The sequence below is a fragment of the Gallus gallus genome, chromosome 1 (genome assembly GCF_016699485.2).
Source record: "Gallus gallus isolate bGalGal1 chromosome 1, bGalGal1.mat.broiler.GRCg7b, whole genome shotgun sequence".
In the NCBI taxonomy this organism is placed as follows: domain Eukaryota; kingdom Metazoa; phylum Chordata; class Aves; order Galliformes; family Phasianidae; genus Gallus; species Gallus gallus.
In genome coordinates, this window is record NC_052532.1 from 163,374,013 (window position 1) to 163,400,071 (window position 26,059).

Below are 26,059 nucleotides of genomic sequence, written 5' to 3' on the forward strand. Positions count from 1 at the left end.
AATTTTTCTCTCTGTAATCGAGCTGAAAAGGTTAGTCTCCTTCCCCTCCTGTCCCCTGTTAGACTTTATGCTTATTGGAGGCACAAAGGGGGATGAGAGATCATATGTCAGTTGTTGAGCAGATAGGAATTGTAAGAGAGGGGACATAATGGAAAGACCCCACCAGATAACACTGATTAGCCGCTGCCTTGCAGGGATGAGGTCACAGAGAGCACGATGACTACTTTATACCAGATATTGTATTTCATTTTAACTCAGTTAATGGCATACTCCCTTCTCTCTAAAGTAGAGTGGCTAAAGTGTGGTCTACCAGATAAATGCAATCTACAACTATCCTCCTTCAGAAGGGAGGTACAGACAGGAGAATTATACAGACAGGCATAAGGGATTTATTCTCTGCTAAAAATTGAAGATAATATGTACTACTATTCCTCATATCACATATGTAAAATTTACAATTGCACATGCTCTGTCTTCTGCAAATTAAATATACTGTAAATATTTGGGGAAAGTCGACAACATTCAGGAACTAAACTACAAATAACCCTGAATCAAAAGTCTGCATTCAGATTTAACATTGTAAAGTACTGCTGGTATGAATACCCAGTATGAAAGGAAGTAGAATAGCTCACTATTTATCATATCTTCTAAGTTTTATTCATTCCTACCAGGAAAAGATTGTGAGCTCTTCATTTTGAAACAACAAAGGCTCATGTTAGTAAGCACTTTGATGTCAAGCTCCCCACCTCTCAGTCCCCTTGCCAATATTTTTCTTCACAATCACAGATTAGCTAGTGTCTAGAATCAATATAGGCATTCATGCCTGAATATAAAATACTGAGTGCATATTAACAGTCATGGTTGCCTGTACCATCACTTCTCTACAGATATGTAATTCATTTCTTGAAAAAAAAAAAAGTTATTACAGTACAACTAAAAATAACACAGATCCTCAGCAGGTACCACTGTGGTGAGAATAATCCATCACTGTACTACTATAAAAATCTGTTTTACACAAGCCAGTCTCTGCTTGTTCACTATCAGACACAATACATTTTGCATCATCACTTACGTGGTTTTCCTCATCTGGCATGATACTTACGATCTCTGTTTCTCAGCTCTGTGCCCCAGGGACTAAAACTATCAAAGTACAAGGAAAGAAAAACACTAATAAAAATGCAGTACCAACCCATCTCATGAACAGAATCAGAGTCACCTTTGATTTTGTACGTGCTTACAGCCCTATCCAAGACAGCTGCTAAATTACTACTTTATAACACTGAAAGCCAGCATGAGAAAGACTGATTTTACGAATAACTGGTACCTAACACACACAGCCTACCTCAGATAAGAATACTGATTCATTATAACTAGTACACAGTCTTACATCTAGAATTCAATTCAAAGAAAGGACTACTGAGAAACTTTATTACAGTAGCAAAGCATACTGTTCTTTTGAATGGTAAATTACAAGCACAAAAACAATAACAACAACAACAAAAAAAGGCAATTAAGTCTACTTAATTCCCACTTCCTACAAAACTATATCAGATCTAAAAAAATAAGGCTTGTTTAAAGCAAATGGAGTGGGTCATTAACAGCTTGTTGAAGATGTCAATCAACTGAAGATGTGGGAAGAATTTAAATACATATTAAGTACTGGCAGTCCTCATTTCTTGATTTTCTTCTTGTTTTACTAAGGGGAATATTTCACTTCCTCACAGTAAAGATTTCCATTTATAAATCTTTCATAAGAAATCTCCTCTAATACCAAATACGTTAAGAAACATCATGCTCAGTACTACTTCCTTAATCCAAACTAATTGAATAGAAATAATTTTAAAGTTTGCCATTAACACCTTGGAATTTTTAACGTATCTATCTAGACACATTTTATCTGCATTTATATTGCAGTCTGCAAAAACTGACTTTTAAAGATGTTGAGATGTTGTTGTTGATCAACAATATATATATTATTGTTCTGTATTACAAGTCTGAATTTTCTGTTGAAGAATCATTTTGCAGTAGCCATTCATGACTTACATGAAAAAGAAGTCATTCTTTGATATCCTCTTTATAAAGTGTAAGTTCGGAGAGTATAAAGTCGGTATTCTAAACAGCAATAAAAATTGAAAAATTGAACAGAAATCTGCATCATTTGCTCAGACCAGAATGATGAAAGTAAACATTTGTTTGGGTATTTGCAAGCAAACTGGGATTTGTAATCTGATTAGGCCTTTAATACAAACAGAAAATATTAAACAAACAATAGTAGTGGAACTTCTATGCTCTTATCTGTAAATGTTATTTTTAGTTAAAATATCTCCTTTGAAATCCTCAGTTTAAGAATTTGACACCTTGTACTACACACAGTGATAGCTTCCATCTTGCTATAATCCTACTTTGGTAATCTGAAAAGCTAACCTACTGCTTAAAGCTTGAGACCTACTTTTTTTGCATATTCAGAATGGGCATTCATTCAAGCTGTATGCAAGTAAAATAGCTTACATTAAAAAGATAAAATTGAAGGAAAAACTATCATAAATAGTTTGAGATTATCATCCAAAATCTTAGCTATATGTATCAGAGACTTTTACCCCAAATGCTGTAATTTTTGTAGAAGATGAATACAATTTTTTTCCCCATTTTCCCTCTATTTTTTTCTTCCTAGGTTACAGAATCTGTGAAAATGATCACAGAAAATTCTGTGCCAAGCTACTGTGAACTCCACACCTGTAAAAACTCCATCTAGATACAATAACTGCTCACTGATTCAAAAAATAATTTAGAAAATTACACACAAGTTTTTTTTTTTTTTTTAAGACATTTGTCATGGGTTTTTTTTTTTGTTTGTTTGTTTGTTTGTTTTTTATTGGTTTCCCCTAAGCAACTTTACACAGAGGATTTCTGAACTTTCAAGCAAGCAAACTTATATGCTCAGGAATTTCCCACCATGTTCCTTTATGCTAGCACTTTCAGGTTATTGGTTCAGGTGGCTAAAAGAGCAAAAACTAACACATCACTGCCAGAAAAATAAATTAATTAATTAATTATTAATAACGATTTAAAACAAACAAACAAACAAACAAAAAAGTAACATTTGGATATTCAAGAAGCCATGACAAACCATCAGGAGCTAACACTTGCCAGAGACATTCTGTCACATATTTATCCCTCTTTAAGGGAGGCTTTTTTCTTGCTTTAAGCTCATTAATTACATCCCAATTATTGGCCTTCCTGGTCACCAACTGCTTCTACTGTTAAAGCCTGGGCACACAAGAGTTTTCTAGGATTTGCAGAATCTCTCCATGTAATTTAGGACTACAATTTACTTGTCTTTGCTATATACATGATATAGCTGATACAAACTGCAAAATGATGGACCATTTATATATACTTTATATATACTTCTGAAGCAACATTACCATAAAACTGTCACAAATTTCAAAGGACAAAAAATAGCTGTTATCATAGAATCCATGAACCACAGACTCACAGAGTAGTTTGAGTTGAAAATGACCTTTAATAACCATCCAGCTCCAGTTCCCCTTGCCATGATCCACCTTCCACTTGATCAGGTTGATCTAAGTCCCAGATCTCCTTCTAGGAATGGAGCATACATAGCCTCTTTGGGCAACATGTTCCAGAATCTAACCACTCCCATGGTAAATAATCCCTACCTTATATCTAATTTAATTCTACTCCCTTTTAGTTTAAAGCCATTACTTCTTGCCCTATGTCTACACACCCTGATATAGACTCTCATTTAAGTTCAGTCAGCCAAAGAAGGAAATGATAGCAGAAATAAAAACATTCAGAATATCTAAATACTAAGACTTTCTTCTGTTTCCTTAAATAATACACTTTGTGCTTACTCAAGTAGCACAAAAATTGAAGATATGTTTAAAATGGGATGGAATGAGATGGGATGGAATGGAATACAGTTCAGTAGGAAGAGATTTTTAATATTCATCTAGTCCATCACATTAAACATACAGAAAAAGGAACAGGAATTCCTTCCTCACCTCAGTGTTTTTGGAAATCATTGTCTCTTTTTGTTGTTGGATTTGATAGCTACCACTATTACGATAATCTCTTCCTTTTGTAATTAGAATCATGTGGAAATCATAGAGTAGGAAACTGGCATAATAGGCACAGAACAAGATAACTAGTTGTTTAAAAGGAAAAGCTACCACAATGTATAATGTCAACAACTCACATTTTCCACTGGTTCTCAAATTGCTTTCAGTGCCAGTGCAAGAAACTTGTTATAATATTTAAGGCTTTTACTGAGGAGGATGCATCCCAGAATAATTCTCTGTTCACTGCACAATGAGACAGCTGCGTCCCTCTAGGCCACTCTTGTGAGTGTGAACCTCTTGAGGCTAGAAATAAAATGTTCTCCTTTGATGACTGTCATTTGATGGAAAATACACATCACAAGAAATAAACAGGGGCTCCAGTTAGATTCTTCTACACGGAGGAAGTAATCAAAGCCAAGAGCAATAATGAAAATTAACAAAAAACAGAAGCTAAACAGAAGTAAAAAACTATCTGTAAACTGAGGGTTGGAAATCAGAGCCCATTATTAACACCTCCATGGCTACATCAAGTATCACAGTGTGGTATGGATCTACTAGGATGCACATCTTTCCTCTGGCTTACTAACCACACATCTAATTCTTATTCTTCTAATGGAAAACAAGATGAAACAAGGGAAAAAATGAATTCAATTGAGTTGTGGGGTCCCCCTCTGTATTTTGTCCCAGTAAGAAGTTAAGCACAAGAAGATCTCACGACATGGATATAATGAAATCTAAATTATGTGAGCTGTTAGATGTCACAGATTGTGATTAGAGGCACCTGGAAATATGACTGAAGTGTAGGTAAGATGTGAATCGTATGTACTTAGCATACCATATTTACCAAAACGAATGTGTGGTATCTTTCTTTGTCTTTTCACAAGATATATGATTTTTTTTTTTTTTTTTGACATTCTCATGTGTTTTACAAGAACACAGGAGTCTTTTTTTTTTCTTTTTTCTTTTTTCTTTTTTTTTCTCTTCAAATGTCACGACTGACAATTTTTATTTATTATTTGCCCAAATTCACTCTCACTCTTCTCAGACACTATATCTACAAAATAGATGGAAGAGCTGCTTTGGAATCAAAATCATTTATCTTGGATAGAACAAGTCGCAGGACATGCTTGAAGAGTTACACTGTTGACAGTTGCCACTGAGAATAAAGCATACAACGCTAATTCTCAGCATTCATCAGGCTAGAATGCAAGCTCAGATGAACAAAGTTACAGGTATCCTTGTCTGGTTTTGAGCTGTTCAGCCTGACAGTGCAGTGTACCATAGCTTTACTTTCAAACTTGTACTGATCTTTTGGATGAGCCTAGCCAAGAATCACAGCTATGCGATAGCTCTGTGTAGCATAATTTTCATATTGGAGTTTACTTTCTACCTCAGTGAAAATTCTGTGTGAAAGACACAGTAATTACAAAAGCACGTAACTTTTCTGTGCTGCAAGATAATAGAGACTGAATATATTTCTGAAGCCAGATCATGGCACTTGGTTTTGGGGATTGAGAATCCCTGCAGTCACTGTCTTCATAATCTTTTTATACAAAGGTAAGCTATGAGGGTTCTGACTAATTCTGAGTATAGACACATTGCCAACATGCTTCTTTCTTATCTTCTGACTTTTCCTGTATCAGAATCATCTGTGAATTTGCAGCAAACTCCAGAAAGCTGTAGAAGACCAGATAGGAGCTACAGTAGGAATGGATCTCACTGCAGAGATCCATGAAGCAGTACATTGGATACAGTAGCAGCCTTAACGTGAAATGAAATATCTCCAAGATGTACCATTGAATGCTAGAGCGTGTAAGATCACAAGTGTTTGACTAAAAGGAAAGGAAGCTTCTCTGAGGCTACCAAGGGAGAAAAAACTGGAAATTTAATCCTTATCAGTTATATGGGTGAGTTTAAAGAAGATTTGTTCAATCACATTAAACCACTGTGTGGGTATTCTTATATTCTTGTTCTTTTATTTTTATTCTTATTCAGCACTAAAATGCTTCTGATTCAGTTTACTATGGTTCACTTTGGAATTGATATAAGCTTAGCCAAATTTGCTATATTTTAAGCACAAATAAAGATATCTACACTGAGATTTAGAGTGATTTGACTAATCCACCTGTAATGCTAATTTGGACAAATTTTCACAGCTGCTCCAATGCAGAAAAAGACAAAGGCATTAAGACGTGCTAGAATGGGGGGAGGAGGGGAGAACAGAGTGACAATACTGAACAGTGATAATAATAAACTGATGTTTACATTCCTAAGTGGCATTCTGCAACTCTTGTTCTTTGAAAGAGCTCTAAAAAAATCTTTTTAAAGGTGAGGAAAGTCAAAATGACAACAGTGTAAGAAACTGGGCTAAAATAAGCATTCAGTGAACTGTGTAACAAAGGAACAATTAAAATGTCTAAAAAATGACTGACTTTGATACAGTATAACAAGCAAAAACGTAGACTATCTCCACATCTCTTTAATTGTTATTCCTATTCACTAGAACACCCAGGAAGTGTGAGAATAAAAATCAGAACTAGCTGAAATAGGAAACTGTGGCAGTGAATGGAGGCTAATAATATAAACTGTTTTTGTTTGTTTAGGTGCTGTTGTTTTTGTGGTCATTGTTTTCCCAGAAAAAGGAAGAAAATTTTGCATTTCCACCTGAACCTTATAAATGGGTACAACAACTGCATATCCCTTTCATTAAAACAAACAAAAAAGAGGCAGACTTGGGTCAACTGAATCATAAGTTAAAGGCAAAATTCAAGATGAAAATGAGAAAATGAGACAGCTGTCATAGATACTGGCTCATACGCTTTTTTTTTTTTTTTTTTTTTTTTTTTTTTTTTTTTTAATTGAAAATTGACTTAGACAAGATAAGAGAATATTTTAGTTAGTGACCCTGGGAATTTTTGTTGTGACTGGCACATATCCAAGAAGAATAGGCATCATGTAAGCCAGCATAGAAAAACAAAAGGCGGGGTGGGGGGGGAGAGGGGAACAAAAACAAAAACATGTAGTCTTAGGTGATTTGCCATCTGGAATAAAACCAGAAACTGAATAATCAAAAAGAATTAAAGTTTGCCATATTTGGGGACAGGAAATAGCAAAGAACTTCAGCAAATAAAATCACAATTGAACAGGACACATAAAAATTGGTAACCAAATATTTACTTGATTCTATACAAATTGTAGTTATTTTTATTTTGATTTTTAAAAGGAGAAAAGAGAAAAGATGAGAAAAAAAAAGAACAGCAGCAGCTGGTTCTAAGTAAGGAATCCAATGTAAAAGATGTCTCATAGAGCCAGTAGAAATAAAACTCAGTGTAATCATAATGCCAAGATACAAATTACATAGGAATGATGAAGTACATTGCACTTAAAGTAACTAGTCCAAGAGTTCACAGGGGATAAACGTTGCTGATACAATTTAGTTTTTAGCATTCAACAAGCCAGGCTGAAAATATAGTTATTGCTGTGCTTTGCTGTAGTGCTGGCCGAAAGCTTTCAAATTCAGTGTCATTGTAGAAAAGAAAAAGGCAAAAAATTCACTAGAGTTAATGTTTAACTTCAAAAATGGGAACTACCTGAACATGACAAAGCTTTTTAAAAGGAAACTGAAAAGGGCAAGACTAAATGCTTTCAGATAGTATAACAGACTGCTTAGAGATACTATATTAGGAGTTCAGAGTAACTGTATACCACTTATCAGAAACACTTATAACAGACAGGAAAATGGCCAGCATGTGAGACAGCAGAGTAAAGGAAGCTATTAGAAGTAAAAAGATACTCTTAGAAAGCATGGGACTCATGCAAATTAGGAAGAGAAAAGCATGAAACTAAACCAATAAAACATTACAATAAAAATGTTATGTAGGGAAGGATGGAAAAAGTTTTGAAAACTATTTGTTTGTGACATAGTAAGTAACGATGAGAATTTTTTACTTAAAAAAGAAAACAGGAAGGGAAGGGAAGGGAAGGGAAGGGAAGGGAAGGGAAGGGAAGGGAAGGGAAGGGAAGGGAAGGGAAGGGAAGGAGGGGGAGGGGAGGGGAGGGGAGGGGAGGAGAGGGGAGGAGAGGGGAGGGGAGGGGAGGGGAGGGGAGGAAGAAAGGGAGGAAGGGAGGAAGGGAGGAAGGGAGGAAGGAAAAGGAAAGCATGCCAGAGAAACAGTGTGTCATTGAAGGTTACAGAAAATCAGCATATACTGCTACACTGAAAGATAAGGTCACAAGCAAGCTCCCTCTCAAACAGGGGGGAAGAAAAAAAAAAAAAAAAAAAAAAAAGCACAGTGCAAAGGAGTCTAGGAAGATTCCAATAATGCAGTTATTCTGGGGATATAAATCAGTCATGAAAATTGCCTGCAACTGGAAGACAAGTAGTTTACATCTTGGAGAAAATGGATAAAATGACTACCAACAAATCAGCAGACCAGATGGAACCCAAATATGAAATTGGAGCATTGTAACACTATCACTTAAATTAGCTTTGGTGCCAAACAAACATAACACAGCTAATGTGAGTGGTAAAATCTGTGATTGTGAAGAGCTGCAGATAGCTGTTGTGGTATTGTGTGACTACAATAAAATGGTGCATAGGATTCAGTGTCAACACATGCAGGTAATGTACATGATGGAAAACAGGAGGAACTGTCCAACTGCAACCTATGAACTCTGAAACAGATCTTAGTATTATCCTGGACTGTTAAATGAAGATTTCAACTTTTAGAACATGCAAAGATCAATTAGAATGGGAAGCAATCTTGGAGAAGGAATAGAGATTTAAACACAAAACATTGCTCTGTTTAAAACCACAGCTGCTGTGTCTAGACTTCTGTATGCAGTTCTGCTCATACCACGTTCAAAAGAATATAATAGAACTAAAGATGATCAAAGTTATGAAAAGGCTTTCATAAGAGAAGAGATTAAATAAACTAAGCTTTTTTTAGCTTGGAGAAAACACAACAAAGGGAAAATATGAAAAGATTTGTGAATTGTGATTGTCACTGAGAGGACTAATAGGAAAAAATTATCTACTGTTTCTCCTAAAGCAAGAACCAGGCACTGCCAGTGAAGTTATCATATGGAAGCTTCAATCAACAGAACTGTGTCCATGCACACACCTAAGTATACTGTGGAGTTCGTTGCTCAGGATATTATGGATGCAAAGGCTTCACAAAGCAATTAGACAAATTCATGGAAGAAAATTTCACCCTAAATTGATGCAAATGCATCTTATTTATTTTCTTGGATTCTCTTATTTGCCCTTTTAAATGCAAGGAAATGTATATATGTCTTATAGTCTTCATTTAATTGCTGGAGAATGAGTGAAAATTCCACAAGGTGACTTAGACATTGCAGCTAGGTGAATGATTGAATTACCTTCAGCTGGTCTAAGTGAAGTGCAAGCACATGTACATTTGCCATAGGCTAGATGATGAGAGTTAATTTGTTACCTGACAGAAACTTCCACAGCTCAACCCTTACTAGACAGTTGTATTCATGTGTTTTTAAATGCCTGCAGATGTATATCTTACGTACTAAAGAAAATGTTTAAATCAGTGCAGTAGTTGCTGAATCAGTGCTTACACTGCACCTTCCCCTCAATTTTTATTACTCTTCCTTTCATATCCATTATTCTGAATGCCAGGAAGCTATTTTTAAGCACTTAGTTCACTTTAATAAAATATATTAATATATCTGTACCAGAAAATTTATAAAAAATTCTTATTAAGAATTTATTTTCATAAAATCAAATGCATAAATAGCTAACTACATGACTATTGCAGACAAGATGCATTTTACAGGAATATCATATTACAGTGTACTCTACTACAGTGATATGGAAAAAAGACAGATGGGATCATGATCATGATTACTCACAGAAAGTATACATGATTTTTATACATACCATTGACGAAAAATGTCAGATGTTAAAGAGAAAATTTGGCCACCTGCACAGTACTTAATATGATCACTATTATTACAAAATTAGCACTATTAGATGAACTTACATTTCAAGATTTTAAATAAATCTCTCCTATTCATGCAAGCATAATACTTAATTATGCTTATTTACAAAGGCTTCTAAAAGTAATGCCTCTTGTTTTATTCTGTTGGCCTCCAACATCAGGGGCAGATGTTGGTGGTATGGCAGTAGAGGTGGAACCCTCCTGCCAATATTCCGTTACATGTTGTTGCTGTGTGACAAATGGCAGCACAGGGGCAGTCTGACAAAATGGCGTCTGACATGGAGCTGTGTATGAAGCACAGGTGTGCCACTGAATTCCTCCTTGCAAATAAATAGCACCCATGAATCACTGAATGTCAATATTCACTGATGCTTGTTGAACATTTATGGAGAAGAAACAGTGGATGTGAGCACAGTGAGGCAGTAGGTGATGTGTTTCAGCACTGGTAAAGCAATACTGGGTCACCTCCACTACTGCAGATTTTTATGAGCACGGCATTCAGGCTCTTGTTTTTTGCTGGCAAAAGTGCATAGCTAACGGTGGTGATTTGGCGAAAAAGATAGTTGTAGCTGAGAATTTGCTCTATCATATAGTATTATTGTGTGTTTTATATCTGCTGTAGTTCCCATGGAAATAAAAAGGAGGTATTACTTTTGGAGCAACATAATATAATATAATATTTAATTCTAGCTTTTATTAGGATAAAGATTTCTGATGATTTTCTATGAAGTAAAATTAAAAATAATAATAACAAAAAACTACCAAGACAACTTTCAAAAAGGGGGTATTTAATGCCAAAATCAGAAACAATCTTAGAGTAATAAATTTGCCTATCAGTAGTGACTCTAGTACAATGATGCATGACAACATATAGAGAAAGGAAAAGATGTGTAAAGCTCTAAATTAACCAAAGTTAGATTCTACTTCATTATATAGCCAAATTTGCCTTCTTATTTTGTGAACTATGCGCATTTAGCCTATCTTGTGAACTGTATATCTGACTGTAAATAACAAGGCCTGAACAAACACAATAGGATCCTAGTCTGAATCACACTTTCTGTCATTTCAGAAATAATAACTGTAGCCACTAAAAACTATCTCTACTTAAGAGTATAATGAAAATCTTGAGGGTACTGTAAGAATTTATTTATTTATTTATTTATTTATTTATTTATTCAAGTAAAATGGACCGTTGTGCTGTAAGAGAAAAATAAACAGGGAAGTAGTCAAATTTCCCAATATAAACTAAAAATCTTGATGAAAAAAAAAATCTGGATGAGATGTTATTTCGATAGTTATTTATCAGTTAAAAATCTTGAAATAAAAAATGCAGAAGTGTAAGTCAATCAAAGATACCTGACTTGTGCAACACATCAGATTTATTCCCTGAGACATTTACTTCCGAGAAGTACAGAGTTAAGTATTTTTTGTAGGGTTACTTTGAACATAAGAAATTATGTGACACATTCTTGACAATCTTGTTCAATTTGCCAAAAAATGTAGTTCAGTCTCTATCTCTGTGAGCCTTGCAAGAAAACAGGATATGCTCACCATTAATAACATTGATACTGAATAGCATCTTGTGAGACCAGATCTATATCGTGAAGTATTGCTGGCAAAGCTGTGTCATCTAGAAGTGTGAAAAAAATGACAAGGTCGGTTCACACATCTATTTGGAAGAAAACCCTGTCATGCACATAGCCATACTAGTACATATTTAGCTTAGTTTATCTCTTTCAGGAAGAGGGTACAGAAAAGTTAGGAGACCTTTTTGTGCCAATGTGTGCTACATCTCAGTAGATGGCTCTGGCAATGGAGTTAAGAGTTGCAGGTATTCTGCTGCAGATAAATCTCGCTTTACCATCATTAATGACATGTCCTACACTGGTTGTGATACAAGAAGATAGACTCAAGTATCTTAAGTAAATATTTACTTAGATTTAATAAGATTGTTACTGTATGTTTGTGAAATGCCAGTTGATGCTTAAATGTATTTGCCAGGGATTAGAAGCTATTCCAGAATCCACTGCTCTTTAATGAACATACAAGAAGTGCCTTAGAAGTAATAAGAAGTTAGGTTTAAGAAGATCATGAATTACTTCAACTCACCAAGTGATAAAAATTTACTGAAATTAACACTATGTATGATACAGATATCTTATATAGAGGTTAATCCTTAAATTGATGTTTTTAATTCATCTCTGGGTATTTAATTAAATTATAATAGGTCAAGTGGTCAGATAAATTTATTTTGATTTTAAGCTGAGCACCACGTAATCTAAGACCATCCCCTTCTTTTTCTGTGAGTCATTTCAGTAAAGTGTTTTGGCACATAGGGATTTTTAGAAGCCAAAGTACAGGTTGAACTCAGAGTCTAATTTTAAATCTCCAACATGCTAGTTTTTATTGCTTCTGGCACCAGTTTTGGCCATAACAAATCAGGAGAAAAAACAAATAGATGAGTATTTAACCAAAGCATCAAAAGCTATGGACCTTAGTCACCCAGCTCTGTGAGTGAAAAAACTGCTTCCAGCAACAAATATATGGAAGAGAGAACAACAGCTGTGCAAATGGAGATTCAACACCTCCACGTCATGACGCTGATGAAATTGAAAAGATTTGTTGAATAAGTTAATGATTATGCCTCCAGTAAAACAAAACAAAACAAACAAAAAAAAACCTTGAGCTAGAATCACTAGCATCTGTAGTGTAAGTAAGAAACAGAAGCCAAAAAGCTGGGACACGCAATGGCTAACGTGCAAAAAGATGTTTCCTGAAAAAAAATACTGATATGCAATGAATCTTTCAGAACTTTAGACATCAACAAATACTGAACTACAGAAGTTACTCACCTCATGAGTGTTTTGAGGGCATGATTCATGTAAAATAGGTCAAATTAATCATGCTTCAAAAGTATCTGTTTCTCTCTTCATTAATTCTAAAGCGTTTGTCAATTAATTAACTATATATAATTAGGGTGAGTCTTACAGAAGCAGGTAATATGGCAGATGAAGTGACAGGGACCAGGTTCCCAAGAATTTGTGCACTGTTCTCTTCCTTAGAAGTGCTGAAAATGTAGAGGTTTGTGATATTAAGATTTTTTTGGTTTTCTTAATGAACAAAACTTTAAAATCCTCATTTTCCAGTTTCCTTCTACTTACGGAGGACTAAATATTTAGGAGAAAATCTGAGCTGTAGTTTTGAATTGATTTTTGGAAAGGTAAAATTCACTTTAAATAGATTGAAAATAGTATTCTCTGGATTTCATTAAAATTCTAAAGAATATTTTTGCTGCCTTGAAATTTTTTGCTTTTCTTATATTTTACAGGGTAATCTGTTTCTAAATCTGTTCTTAAATCTGTTCCTAACAGTAAGCTGAACAAAGACACTGCATCTGTAAGTAAATATATTACCACTGTCATTATCCAAAATTTGATAAAATATTTTTGTTCAGTTACAAGTAGTATAATTCAGCAAAAGAACGCTGATATTTGACATCGGAGAAGAAAAAACAAAAAAGTTATGTTTAGTTGATTTGTAAGAATAAACAAATACCACACCATGCTTGTCCAAAATGGGTAAGGTGGTACCATTCCACTGACTCTAATGAAACTCTGCTTTAAAAAGAGAAAGTACATGTCCAGTACGAAATATAGTAGTCCAGCTTAGAATTTTTCAGTTGCAGCTAGTCTTTAGGAAAAATAAAAATGTTGATCATGTTTTTTTTGTTGTTGTTGTTGTTTGTTTGTTTTTTTCAGATAATTAATGAACTCAACAAAAACATACCGACTCTGAGAGTTGAGTAGTCTCCTTCAGAAATCCAACTGTGTTTATTACTTGCTTTTTCCCTTCTTTTTATATGTTCTGTCCCTACAACTTAAACTTCTAAGATTTTATTTTTTGCTTTCTTCTTCCTATAACTTTTCCTCTGTCTATGCACACTTTGTGATCTGCAGACTGCAGATCACAAAAAAAAACGAATCAAGTCTACAATAAGGAAAGTAGCTGTAGAGTATTCATCTTTCAAGTATGCTAGTAGAAAATAAAGATTCTTTTTAGTAGAAAATAAAGAGTCTTTTTTTAATAAACAATAAGACACCTACTGTTGTCATTTACATTTGTGAAAAGCTGCTGAAGTGTGTTAAATTTGCAATGGTCTGAAATTCTACTGACAGCTCATTTTAAAGAATTTAAAGATATCTTTTGGCTTTAAATAGCAAAGAAATTTTTACTCTTTAAATAGTAGCTTATTTTGTCTTACATAAAGAGGTTACAAAACTCCTTAAATCACTTTAAAATATCAGCAAATTACCAATGGGTCATTTCTAAAGCTCAGATAGAAGCTAATTCTCATTGATTGTCTAACTTTTCTTTGAAGGATTATGGCTGTGTCAAAATTCTAGCAATGTAAGCAATTCTGACATTTTCCATACACTGATAAAAATGTGAATGTACACATAATAAACACATAAAATTAAACATAAAGGAATAAAAACATGAATAATAAAGAATGAATAAACATCTGAATGTAATACAAATGTGGATATTTTTATTTTTGTTCACATGAAAGTTATCCACAGTTGAACTTCATAACTTTTAAAGATATATATATATATAAAAAGAAAAATAATAATAAAAATAAAGAAAAATATTACTCCTTTAAATTGAAAAAAAGAAATTAGGATAAATGTACAGACATATTGCCTTTATGTTACCTTCGCTTGCAGTAACAAATGTCAAAGGGACAACAGATAGACTCCTCAGTTTGAATCTAACTACCTAACCATACCAAGCTCAGATATTAGAAAAGAAATGAAAGTAATACCAGCACACAATGTTTAGGACTGTTCATTTTCATTTGTGCACAGATATCCAGTAGACACTACCCTTGGCTGTGTAGGTTACAGATATCTCGCACAAATTTTTCCACTGTACTGAAACAGACAAAAGTCTACTTGTGGTTCTGTTGTTCTTGGTCTTTACTCAGAGCTTTTAAGGTTTGAACTGTATAACTAGCTAGAGATCATGTTCAATGGACAACCTAAATTACTCTTTTAAAAATAAACATATAAGCTATTAAAACTTTCAATTTTTCACATATTTAAGATACAGATTTTGTTTAAAAAATATATTTTTTTCATGATCATCAGTGAATAATATCTTATTTGTGTATGTTGTGTGCATACATAAACACATCATACTACATAGATGTTTCCACTATGGGAACTATTAAAAGAAGAAGAAAGATTTCTGACAATCACATACACATTCCCACTGATTTATATGAGGCAATTTGTACACATAGAAAAAATATGGTCATATAATGAAAAGAAAAACATTTACATGTCTTAAATAAAGTTTTGTTCTTTTCCATGCCACGCTATGATTTGGTTGTACTGGGCATATGCTCCTCTCCATTTCATGCTGCAAAGGGGAGCAGATGGAATTAAATACAGCTTGGCATGCAGTATAGAGGCAGCTATGGAGCTGTATTTTTTAGTACTACACAGGCACACCAGCTACATATACATTAGAGATGAAACACAAAAAAGGGCATGTCACCTTCAGGAAAGGGTAGTAGTCAGGGAACATCTGTTATACATGCAGTGTTCCCTGTAGAAAGAACTGAAACATGATGAAATATGCATCAAAAGTTCCCTATGCACCAAGGCACATTAAGTCCCTTTCAAACCATATGAAGCCCACTTGGGGAAGGGAGGTTATTTGAGTGTGGCAGCTGGAATAGAAGAAAGCAGCAGCAGGGAATGGAAACCAGCTGTTCTGCCATTCTGGAAATAAGGATGGGCAGTAGGTACATAGAGGCTGATACACTGCATGCATATATCACTGGTGTACAGAGAGGAGACAAAGTTTCACTGAGTGGTAATTAGCTAATCATGTTGCAGTTCTATGTCTGAACAAAGTCCTTGTTAAATCCTACATGCTATTACAGTATATCAGGGATTCTTGTTGTGAAGCACTGCACAGCTCACATTCTTTTCAATTCTTTCACATGGTGAGCTCTTCCCATAAAAGATGTTCACAGACAAAAGAGTACAGAACACTTCAGTGCAATTGTTCCCTTTCAGTACACTTTACTCAGGACTAGATAGTACATCTCACCCTTAGGTTTAATTACGACATCACAAAAAACAGGGCTAGAGTGGATCCTCTGGCCCTCAGTAGGTTAAAATAAACCTGGATTATCACTGGCAAACGTACATTTAATCTGTCTAAAAAAAAAAAAAACAAAAACAAACAAAAAAAAAAACACCAGGCAGGAGAATTCTTTAACGTACACAGGCAGTGCATAAATATCTTCAGTGCATAAATATCTTTATTGCAAATTCTCCTTCATACTGAACATAAATAACTTTACTAACAAACTAAAAAAAAAAAAAAAAAAAAGAAAGAAAGAAAGGAAGGGAGGAAGGGAGGAAGGGAGTGAGGGAGGAAAGGAAGAAGGGAGGGAGGGAGGAAGGGCGGAAAGGAGGAAGGGAGGCAGGAAGGAAGGAAGGAAGGAAAAAGGCAATCATTGCCCTGTTCATAACAACTTTTTTTTAATTCACAAAGACTTTTGTTATATCTAAGTGTTTGCTCAGTTAAACTAATTGAAACTCTGAACTAAAACAATTCTCTCCGTAGTTGCATAAATCACTATTTTGTTCTGCCATATCACCTCTCTGATGATTCTGAATTTCTCCAGGTCTTACTTATAAATGAGTACATTGTCTGTCATTAATGCAACTCTGGCCTAAATTAAATTATACCACTTTTCTTCCTCTGAAAACCAGAAGAATAGAACAGCAGAAAAGTAAGTACACAGCAAAAAAGGACCAGAAAAAGGACAGAGGGAATTGTATAGAGAAATTAGAAGATACAACTTGTCCTAGAAGAATAAAAAAAGAATTGTTATTCTAATTGACACATTACGGAATGGAATAATTAATTCCTATCCCTTATTTAAGATACTTCTGTTGATATGTTTTCCCCAGATGGAAATAAGACTAATGATAACTAAAAATCAACTTCAGGTTTCCAACTAACAGGCATTAGCTTTAGAGCAGTCCTATCTGCAGATTTTTTTTATTTTTTATTTTTTTTCCATTTGGTAACAAGAACGTGGTTGGAATGTACAACAGGATTGTATCAGAACTTGAGTTATATCACTTCTCATCATATCTATATTTTTGGTAGCTTAGTAAGAGGAGATACAATCATACAGTGATGATATAAAATGAGACAGAATGGAGAATATGTATATGCTATAATTGTCTCCTTTATGTAACTTGATAAACACACACATGCACAGACTAAGAGGGAGGAAATTATCCTCTAGTCCCATTACAATAGTTTGTACGATATCAAGTGTCCATTCACTGCATAGATATATGCCCTAAAATTTCCATTAACAAAAGTAAGCACAGATAGAGAACATCCATTTACCATCCAGGGGAATGCATAAATCCTGTAACGATGAAAGCTACCAGTTTTATGATTTCCTCATTTCAAAAGTTGTTGATCTTTCTATGCCCCCACTTTTCTTTCAATTTAAAAAAAGATTCTGAAAATAAAAATTGTTAGCTGAAGATAATGATTTTGACTTAGAAGGGCCTCATTTTACTGAGAATAGCACATCCATCTCTTGCTCTACTAGTGGGAATAAAGCAAAAAGATAACTAATGGATTCCAAGACTTCCAAGAACAAACTGCAACACAGTGATTGAGCTCAGCCCCAGGAAAGGTAGTGTCAAAACAGGGAGTACAGAAAGGAAGTAATGAGATTTACATTAGTGACAGGCGAGGAATATTCTACTTTGTTGCCTCAAAAGCAAAGCTACAGCACCTAAATTTTAAAATTTACACCTACACCTCAGAGAAAAGACTCACGGTAACTGACTTTTGATCTTGAAATGCATGTTATGCACATTAATTTACACATAAGATCATCTGTTTTTTTTTTGTTGTTGTTTGTTTGTTTTTTGTTTTGTTTTGGTTTGTTGTTGTTGTTGTTTCTATTGGTACAGTTTCAGTCCTTTAGGGTGTTGGAAATAATATATCTAAATTGATTTGGTTGTGAAGCTTATAATTAAATTGATATACACAAAAAAGAAAAAAACATCTTTCAAATGTTGAATGAATTTATAATTATAAAAAAAAAGTGGAAATGATGTTGGGGAAGAGGGGGAGAAATAAATTACCTAAAAATGTAGTATAACACACCAAATATTCCAAAGACCATGCTGTGCTGAATGGTTATAGTCCCTTTTTTGTCTCTCAGTGACACGTTCTGTGTGTATATAGATGCAGAAAGTTATTTCTTCATGCACTGAAAATCATTTACATGAATTTCCTCCATAATCTGAGGCTAAATCTATTAATTAAAAGTGATATACACCATTCACAAAACTTCACTGTTACTATGTGATAATAATGTGCCAGAAGATGAAATGTACCTGATTAAAAATCTGGTTTGTCAGACTCAACTCTAGTTGAAAAGTGGGATAATAGGCAATAACACATGGCAATAATAGGCTATGGTACTCTGATGCAAAGTGCATTCACTGTCACTTCAGCTGCCAGGATGTTTGCAGTTTTTCTATCTTGTATCAATGAAAGAAGCTAAGAAAGTAGTCAAGGTATTAAGCTAATCTATTTCTTCTCCATTAGGGTGCCACTGCACATCCTTTTCTCATTTCTTCCAAGACAAGCTCCTGCTTTATCAGACTTCTCCTTCCCCACCTGGATAGCTTTGCTTAAACTCCAAAGCTGAATATGAGCAGAATATGCTTCAGAGAGAAGCTATGATTAGAAACACACTCCTTTCTAATGAGGAAGTACCAAACAAACTGGACTCTGCTTCTAAACACATCTGGCTATCATTCAACTCACATGTCACAAAGTGCCACTCATGAACCCAGACTCAGTATCAGAATAACTGACAGGTAAAAAGTGAGCCTGAATTCTCTGGTAGAGTAGAAGGTCATCTAAAAAATAAAACTTAAAAAGACATTCAACATAAAAGCAGCAGAGGGAGAAAAAAGGCTTTGTCTTTATTTTTCAGAAGTATTTGCTCAATTTTTTCACAATAATTTCCTCAACAAATATGCCATAGATCACTGAATATTAACATGAGGAAGGTTATGACAGCCATCTGCATAGCAAAGGTGACTGACTCATATTCCTCTGGTGAGATCATTAACTTAGATTTAAAGGGGGAATATTTTTCTACTTTCTCAAAATGATGCATTACAGAATATTTACATAGCCAAGCTGAGTCTATCTAAGAAACTCTTGCAAACACATTACCTAGATCAGATTTAAATTGCCGAATTTAAGGCACTATGAATATTTGACATTTTTCATAGTACACCTATAATTAGAAGTGCAAAATATTAATCTAAAAGCTAGATATTGATAGCTACTAACGGAAGCTTCAGTGTGTAACATGGGCATCACAAGAAGGATGAGGCCAGTGATAATGCTACAAATTCTCTTAAATTCAGAAGTACTATTCTCTTGACCAAAGTATTCACAGTAGAAAATTAGGAAGGAAGTTCTGTCAGTTTAGATGTAATAATGAATGTGTTACATGCATGAGAGTGGATATTGAGCTGATAAAAGAAAATCATTGGAAAGTTCAGAAAAGTCATTTGTAAAAAAATCTGATAATATCTACTCTGCTGCAGAGAGATAACGTAGAATAATCAATTTCAGGGATCTTTCTTTTTAAAAATTGAGAATAAAAATGAATGAATTACTACAGTGTTGTTCCATGAACATGTTCAGTGGACCAATCACAGAATTACAGAATCACAGAACTTTAGGGGCTGGAAAGGACCTCTAAGATCATAGAGTCCAACCCCTCTGCCAAAGCAGGCTCCCTAGACCAGGCTGAACAGGTAAGTCTTGAACGTCTCCAGGGAAGACCACTAAAACTAGAGTTAATGGTTTTCATAGAGATTCAAAATATCCGACACAGTCTTTATTCTTGAGACAGTTGCATGCAAGTTTGTGTCAGCTTTGTTCCATGGGTATTTTGTTGTGATTATGAAGAAAGTGTTGCGTTTTCGTGTGATATTAATCTCTCTCTCTCTCTCTTTTTTTTTTTTTTTAATTGCTGAAGATTGACTTTTATCCTAGTTACATATATCTTAGATTAAAAATGTGCTGTTCTACACAAAAACTTGGTAAACTGATCTTAGAGGAGTCTCTGATGCCAGTGCCAAAGTTTTCTTTCACTCTTTCTTTGTGGATGTACCTCCGGTTTTCCTTTATTCTTAGGATCCGTGCTACCATTAACTAGGCAAAAGCACATGCAAAAATGCTCCCTCTATGGGATACAAGTGTGAATGGCAAGCATTTTGAAAGCAAGATTTCTGTTGCACAGTGAGTGATACAGTGAATGAAAACCCACCTAACAATAATAATAATCATCATCATCTGCCAGAGATATATTAAATCAGAAAAGCACAGGAAAATCTAAGAAAGCAATGACTTATAAGCAAGTAGAAAAAAAAAACATCCCTATCTCTACACTGTTTTACAGATTATAAGATAAACATTCTCAGGACTTACAAAGAAAGTTTAGAATGCACGTGTTTTTGTTGTAGATATCATTTATGAATTATAATATCGTTTTCATCTTTGTATGCCATTTCAAGAAACACTGATCATAGTTTTTAGACCACATAGACCACAGCAAATAAAAAGATTATTCTATTCTAAACATAAAATGTGAATAACACATGCTACTCCAGGTGGAACAAACAGGAATTTTTATGTAACTTGGCAAACCTATTTAAAACTGTTAATTCTTGTAAGATTTGTAAGTAGGATGACCTTAAACTGTCTGAACCTGTGAAGGGGTTTAAGGTCTCAGAAACAAAATGGGGAAAATTAAAGGTAAGCAAGACAGAAGTGTCTAAAATCATTCCACTGAAAAAGTAGCAGTCACATGGAACAAGCTCCTTTGTAGGACAGCTGAATAAGTGTAAGTAGAGAATAAGTAGAGCATCTGGTCTGACCAAAGACAGACAGATGCTGTTAAGCAGAAAATGGCTTGGAATTTACAGAAAAGAAAAAAAAAAAATACTTGAAAGGAGACATGCTTGTTTTAACATGACTTATTGTCTCAATGTATTTTAAAGGTCTTCATTTTACCCCTTTCTTTCTAGAAGTTAAATTACTTCAGAATCTTTAAACAGCAATAATCATGTCTGAAACATTGCTACAAAACAGTAAATTCCTACCCTTCAGCACAACCTAGAAAGATGACAGACCTGACAGAAACACAACTTCTGATACTGCTTCAGGTGCCACCATAGAAAATTGCTTCTATCATGATCTCCACCTCCTTTTCCCAGAAAACAATTTTTCTCTAAGGAAAGTGCAATCTTTTTTCTACACGAATCACATACATCATATTTCTCACTCTCTTTCAGTGTGGAATGGAATGGAATGGAATAATGCATAGAGTAAGCCATTTTGTTTATTGTCTTTCAAAAGAGAGAAGTTATGTTGGACTAAAAGCCCTAATCATACAATACTTAGTGACAAGCTACCATTGATTTCGTTGAGAACACCACACTGCACCACATTTGTTACTGCAATGATTTCTGGCTCCATAAGGTGCATGCAGCAGATTCAGTTTTCATAATTTGCCAAACGATTTTATTACCAAACACTTGAAATGGAGGTGAACAAATAGATGTCATTATCATTTGATTTTTTTTTTTTTTTTTTTGGGGGGGGGGGGGGGAAGTGATTTATCTCTCGATGCTAATTATTTATCTTTTCTCAGTAAAAAAATATCACATAAACACCTGCTGCTGCAACACAGTGGCTAACAGTACTTAACATTCATAGTTCAGTATACATTAAATAAGAATGTGAGGAATTAATATGAGCCACTGCTGTGAGTTGTTTCCTGATGAATGGGGCCCTCACAGAGATATAATGATAAATGCAAACCTCCAGATAACTTTTTCTGTTACAGTGGAAACATGCAATAGGAATGATTGGCTTAACTTGCTTACTAATGTTTTTATATTTTGAGCTGTATTGGTCTTGACATTATACTCACAGTCTGCAGTAAAATTTGAACTCTGGCTATATAGTGATTTTCTAAAAAGCTCTCAATTTTTAATTATTTAGAGCAGTAAATTATTTTTCTAATGAAGCTTTTTGAATCTTAGAACCTCAAGCTTTCATTGCTGTACTTGATGGGTAGAAATCCAGCCTTTTTGTTAAAACAAAACTGAGAAAATTAGATCCACACTCAAACAGTTAAAAAAAAAAAAAAGTCTAGTACTGCATCTTTATACAGATCAATGTCTAATTACAAGCAGAGACCTGCTGTAGCAAAAGGTTAGGAAAAAAATAATCTTTCTGGCATTTATTACTTGGAAAATAAAGTCATATTTGAGGTCAACCCTCAAATATACACAGAATAAGTTATACTGCAGCATTCTAAATACTCTACATAGCAAAAGTCACACTGCAATCCCAACATAACCAGAAATGTATTCCAAATGACTGTATAACAGATCAGACTGGGCTAGCTACAAAAAAATCTAGATCCAATTAATCAACAAATAATAAGAAGCTTATATTTTTTTCTGCTTAATTATAAATGTAGATTCTCAATTGCACTGACTTATTTAATCACCTCTTAACTTTCTCTAAGACTGAATCATCTTTTACACAACAAACCTAAAATAAATATACAAAACATTCCAGCAGTGGTGCTCTTTCTTACTGCTTACAGTCTAGGCAAAATCACATAAACACGCAATGCTAAAGTACTCAGTTTGCCAGATTTTCCTTTTTTTTTAAGTGTTTCTTTTGAAATAAAAGACCTCATAATTAGATAAAGCATATCTGGAAAAAAAAAATGCATTAGACACAGAATTTGAAGAAACAAACATGCTTATTTGTCAGAATGAAGGCTTGCAGAGATTGTGATCATTGTTCTGCTATAAGTAATTTTAGCTGATTCACAGACATTCATCTTTGATACCGTCCTAAAGTATGGGTGAAATTATACTAAAAATCAGATTATTTTATTATTTGAAAGTTCTCATACTACTATTAATTGTGAAATCAACATTACAGGTAGAAAAATATATCCTTGAAATGAAAACACTTTCTGATTGGTTTTTACTGTTGTCTGATATACTGTCTCTTCTTTTCCTCACATCCAAACTACACGAGGAATGTAAATGACTGCTGTTCTTTTATCTGTTGCAGGCATGCCTGGGTTGAGTTTGCAAATCACTCTTTGGCTGAAGAACAGTATATAATATATCACAGGCAATGCCAGTGGAGATAAAGTATTTTTCTAATCATTTTAGAAAAGTACTAATTTTTTTTTTTTTTAATCTATTTTGGTTCTACAGAAAAAAAGGATACTTGTGGTTTCATTTCATGTTCGTTTTGAAAGATCCTGAATGTCTTTGCTCTGGGCTAGCTAAAAGATTCACAGTTTTCTCTGATAGTATTATCAGAGGGCTATTCCATGCTGTTACGCTGCAACTGCAACACTAATAGGTTTATAATGATGGCTTAACTTTACGCTTTGTAAGCACTGGAGGCTTCACTCACCTTGTTCAAGTGGCTGGCTTTTAGTTGAAGTAGTTTTCATCTTGAGTGCCTCCCTAACAGACATGTCACAGCAGGAGCCTTTGTTAGTGTCTTGGTCACTGTCAGCCTGATCACTGTCCCCATGCCCGCTGTCCCTCAAGCTGGCTCTTTCTGGATCCTTGAACGTGGAGCTACTGAAATACATATTAAAAAAAAAAAAAAAAAAAAAAAAAAGAGAGAGAGAGAGAGAGAGAAAGAGTTGTATTTACTTGTTCTAAGTTGAATTGTACTCTCTGGCAAAGCAATTTTGACAAGAATGCAAATGGGGAAGCCGAGAAAGTTATTTAATAGGCCTTACCTTTGAACAAACTGCTGCCTGCTGCCCATGTAATTGGGCTCTGCGGGAAAATTGTCTGTCTGTGAAAGAGAAGGAAAAAAATACGTATAGTTGTACACTGGACAAATCTCCTGCAGAGCAACAAGATTTCCTAGAGGAGAAATGATTAATAATTCAAAAATTCCCTTAATCTTCAGATTTGTACATTTTAATTAAATTGGAAAATGCTGGCATGTAATTATGTGCTCAGAACAATTAAATGATTCCGGTCCACAAATTACCTGCTAAAGTAAACAATGAGGCTCCAATAAGTGGCATTCTCTGTGAGCAACCTGACAGATGACACTGTTTATGTTTTTTCATTAGTTAGATATTAAGACTGATGGTTATTGAAAAGGAGAGAAAAAAATTACTTCTGTGTATTACAAAAGTGAATTATTCAATAATACTAATTTTTATTCATAATTACATCATCTACTGGGATTCTGAAGCCCTTACTACTGTAATACAATTTCATATGTTTCTACAAAACATGCAAATTAAGAAAAGGAAAAGAATAGAAGAGAAAAAGGAAAAAAGAAGGAAGAAAAAAGAAAAAAAGAAAAAAGAAAAAAAAGAAGAAAAAAGAAAAGAGAAAAGAGAAAGAAGAAAAAAGAAAAGAGAAAGAAAAAAAAGAAAAAAAAAGAAAAAAAAGAATAAAAAAGAAAAAAGAAAGAAGAAAGAAGAAAAAAGGAGAAGAAAAGAATATTTAGCTCTTTAATTTCTGTTTAAATGCCACTGGAAAAGTGCAAGTATGAAAATATTTGGATTTTCTCTCTTTAATTTTCATCAGTATTAATAGCTACATCTGAATAATGAGAACCACACATGCAAACAAGAACATTAAATGATTGTTGCTGACAAGTGGTTTTAAAAAGAAGATACTTTCATTAACTCTGTCATGAGTATATTTTTAGCAGCATAAGCTAAGTAATTGTAGAAGCAGAAGTATTTACAGCATCCAGACCAACATGGAGTCCTGCCAAAGGGAACTGAATTCCCCTTGTATCATCAGCTGAAGTTCTTTGGAAGAAAGAGAGACTGAATCTTTCACAGAACTCCATATACTGCAGATTTGTGCATGTCACTTTGTCTTGCAGCTGACCTAGTGACAGAGCGCCTACTGTTTTCTTCATCGCTTCGGATCACACCACTATGCTTCGCAGCGGCTATGAGTTTTCCAACAGCATCTCGCTTATCAGCATCAGTAGCACAGGCAGCACTCAATTAATGGAAGGCCCAGTATGAGATTTAATCTTGTACATTGAGTGCTTACACAAGTGACTGGTCTTCTAGATATTTATTCTTCCTTGCTACTCTGCATTTTGTCTTTTCTGAATTATTTTGGGTTGCTTGGCTGTTTTTGTTTGTTTGCTTACTTTTGGTAGGCACATGGTAATTAGAAATATTTGCTACTCTATGTATTATTGGAATATTGGGCCTTGAAAAAGAAATATGAAGTTACATCTGAAACATAGCATTCAAAGATGGTCAAAACAGAAAATAAGTAACCACATGCCACTCTCAAAACATAGGTGAAATACATGTACTCATGGATATCTTGTGTGATTTAGGAAAAACAGGAAAGATAAATTGTCAGGATTTATGAGGTATACCTATACCATACATTTTTCTTACTGGTAGTTAAGTCTTTTGGTAAATAAATAAATAAATGGATAGATAGATAAATAAATAAATAAATTGTGTTCACGTTTTGAAGTAGTTTTTAATTTAAGTTGCAGAGTATGTTGCATATGACTTTTTATGTCATACCAAAATTACATACCATTTGAAAATTTGATGTACAAAAAGATAGTTGTTCTTCAGAAGCATTAACAGGTGAGCTTATACAAGTTCTCAAATACTGTCCAAGAAGAGCAAGCAATACAAAAGAAGAATTCTGAAGATTTGGCACACAAAATACAGTGTGGTGCCACTGCTTTTCCAAGTCAGCTTTTCAGAAGTACTCACATTTTCAGCTACAGATAGTTAAACTTTTGCAAATCTAACTACTTCATTTAGGGGGGTTTACACTGAGAAGCAGA

The 26,059-nt window shown here is 34.3% G+C and overlaps 1 protein-coding gene across 6 annotated transcripts in view; it reads right to left on the bottom strand.

Moving 5' to 3' along the window:
- PCDH17 (protocadherin 17) overlaps positions 1–26,059 on the bottom strand; it is an 86,738-nt gene that overhangs the window by 33,552 nt on the left and 27,127 nt on the right. For 4 of the 6 annotated variants that reach the window (XM_015276818.4, XM_015276813.4, XM_015276837.4 and 1 more), the window contains 2 exons: positions 23,997–24,055; positions 23,660–23,832 (listed from right to left, as the gene is read on the bottom strand). In XM_015276818.4, coding sequence (XP_015132304.1) covers positions 23,660–23,832; positions 23,997–24,055 — 232 coding nt within the window. The remainder of the gene's footprint in view (positions 1–23,659; positions 23,833–23,996; positions 24,056–26,059) is intronic. The other 2 variants (XM_040653591.2, XM_040653603.2) reach the window with 1 other exon arrangement.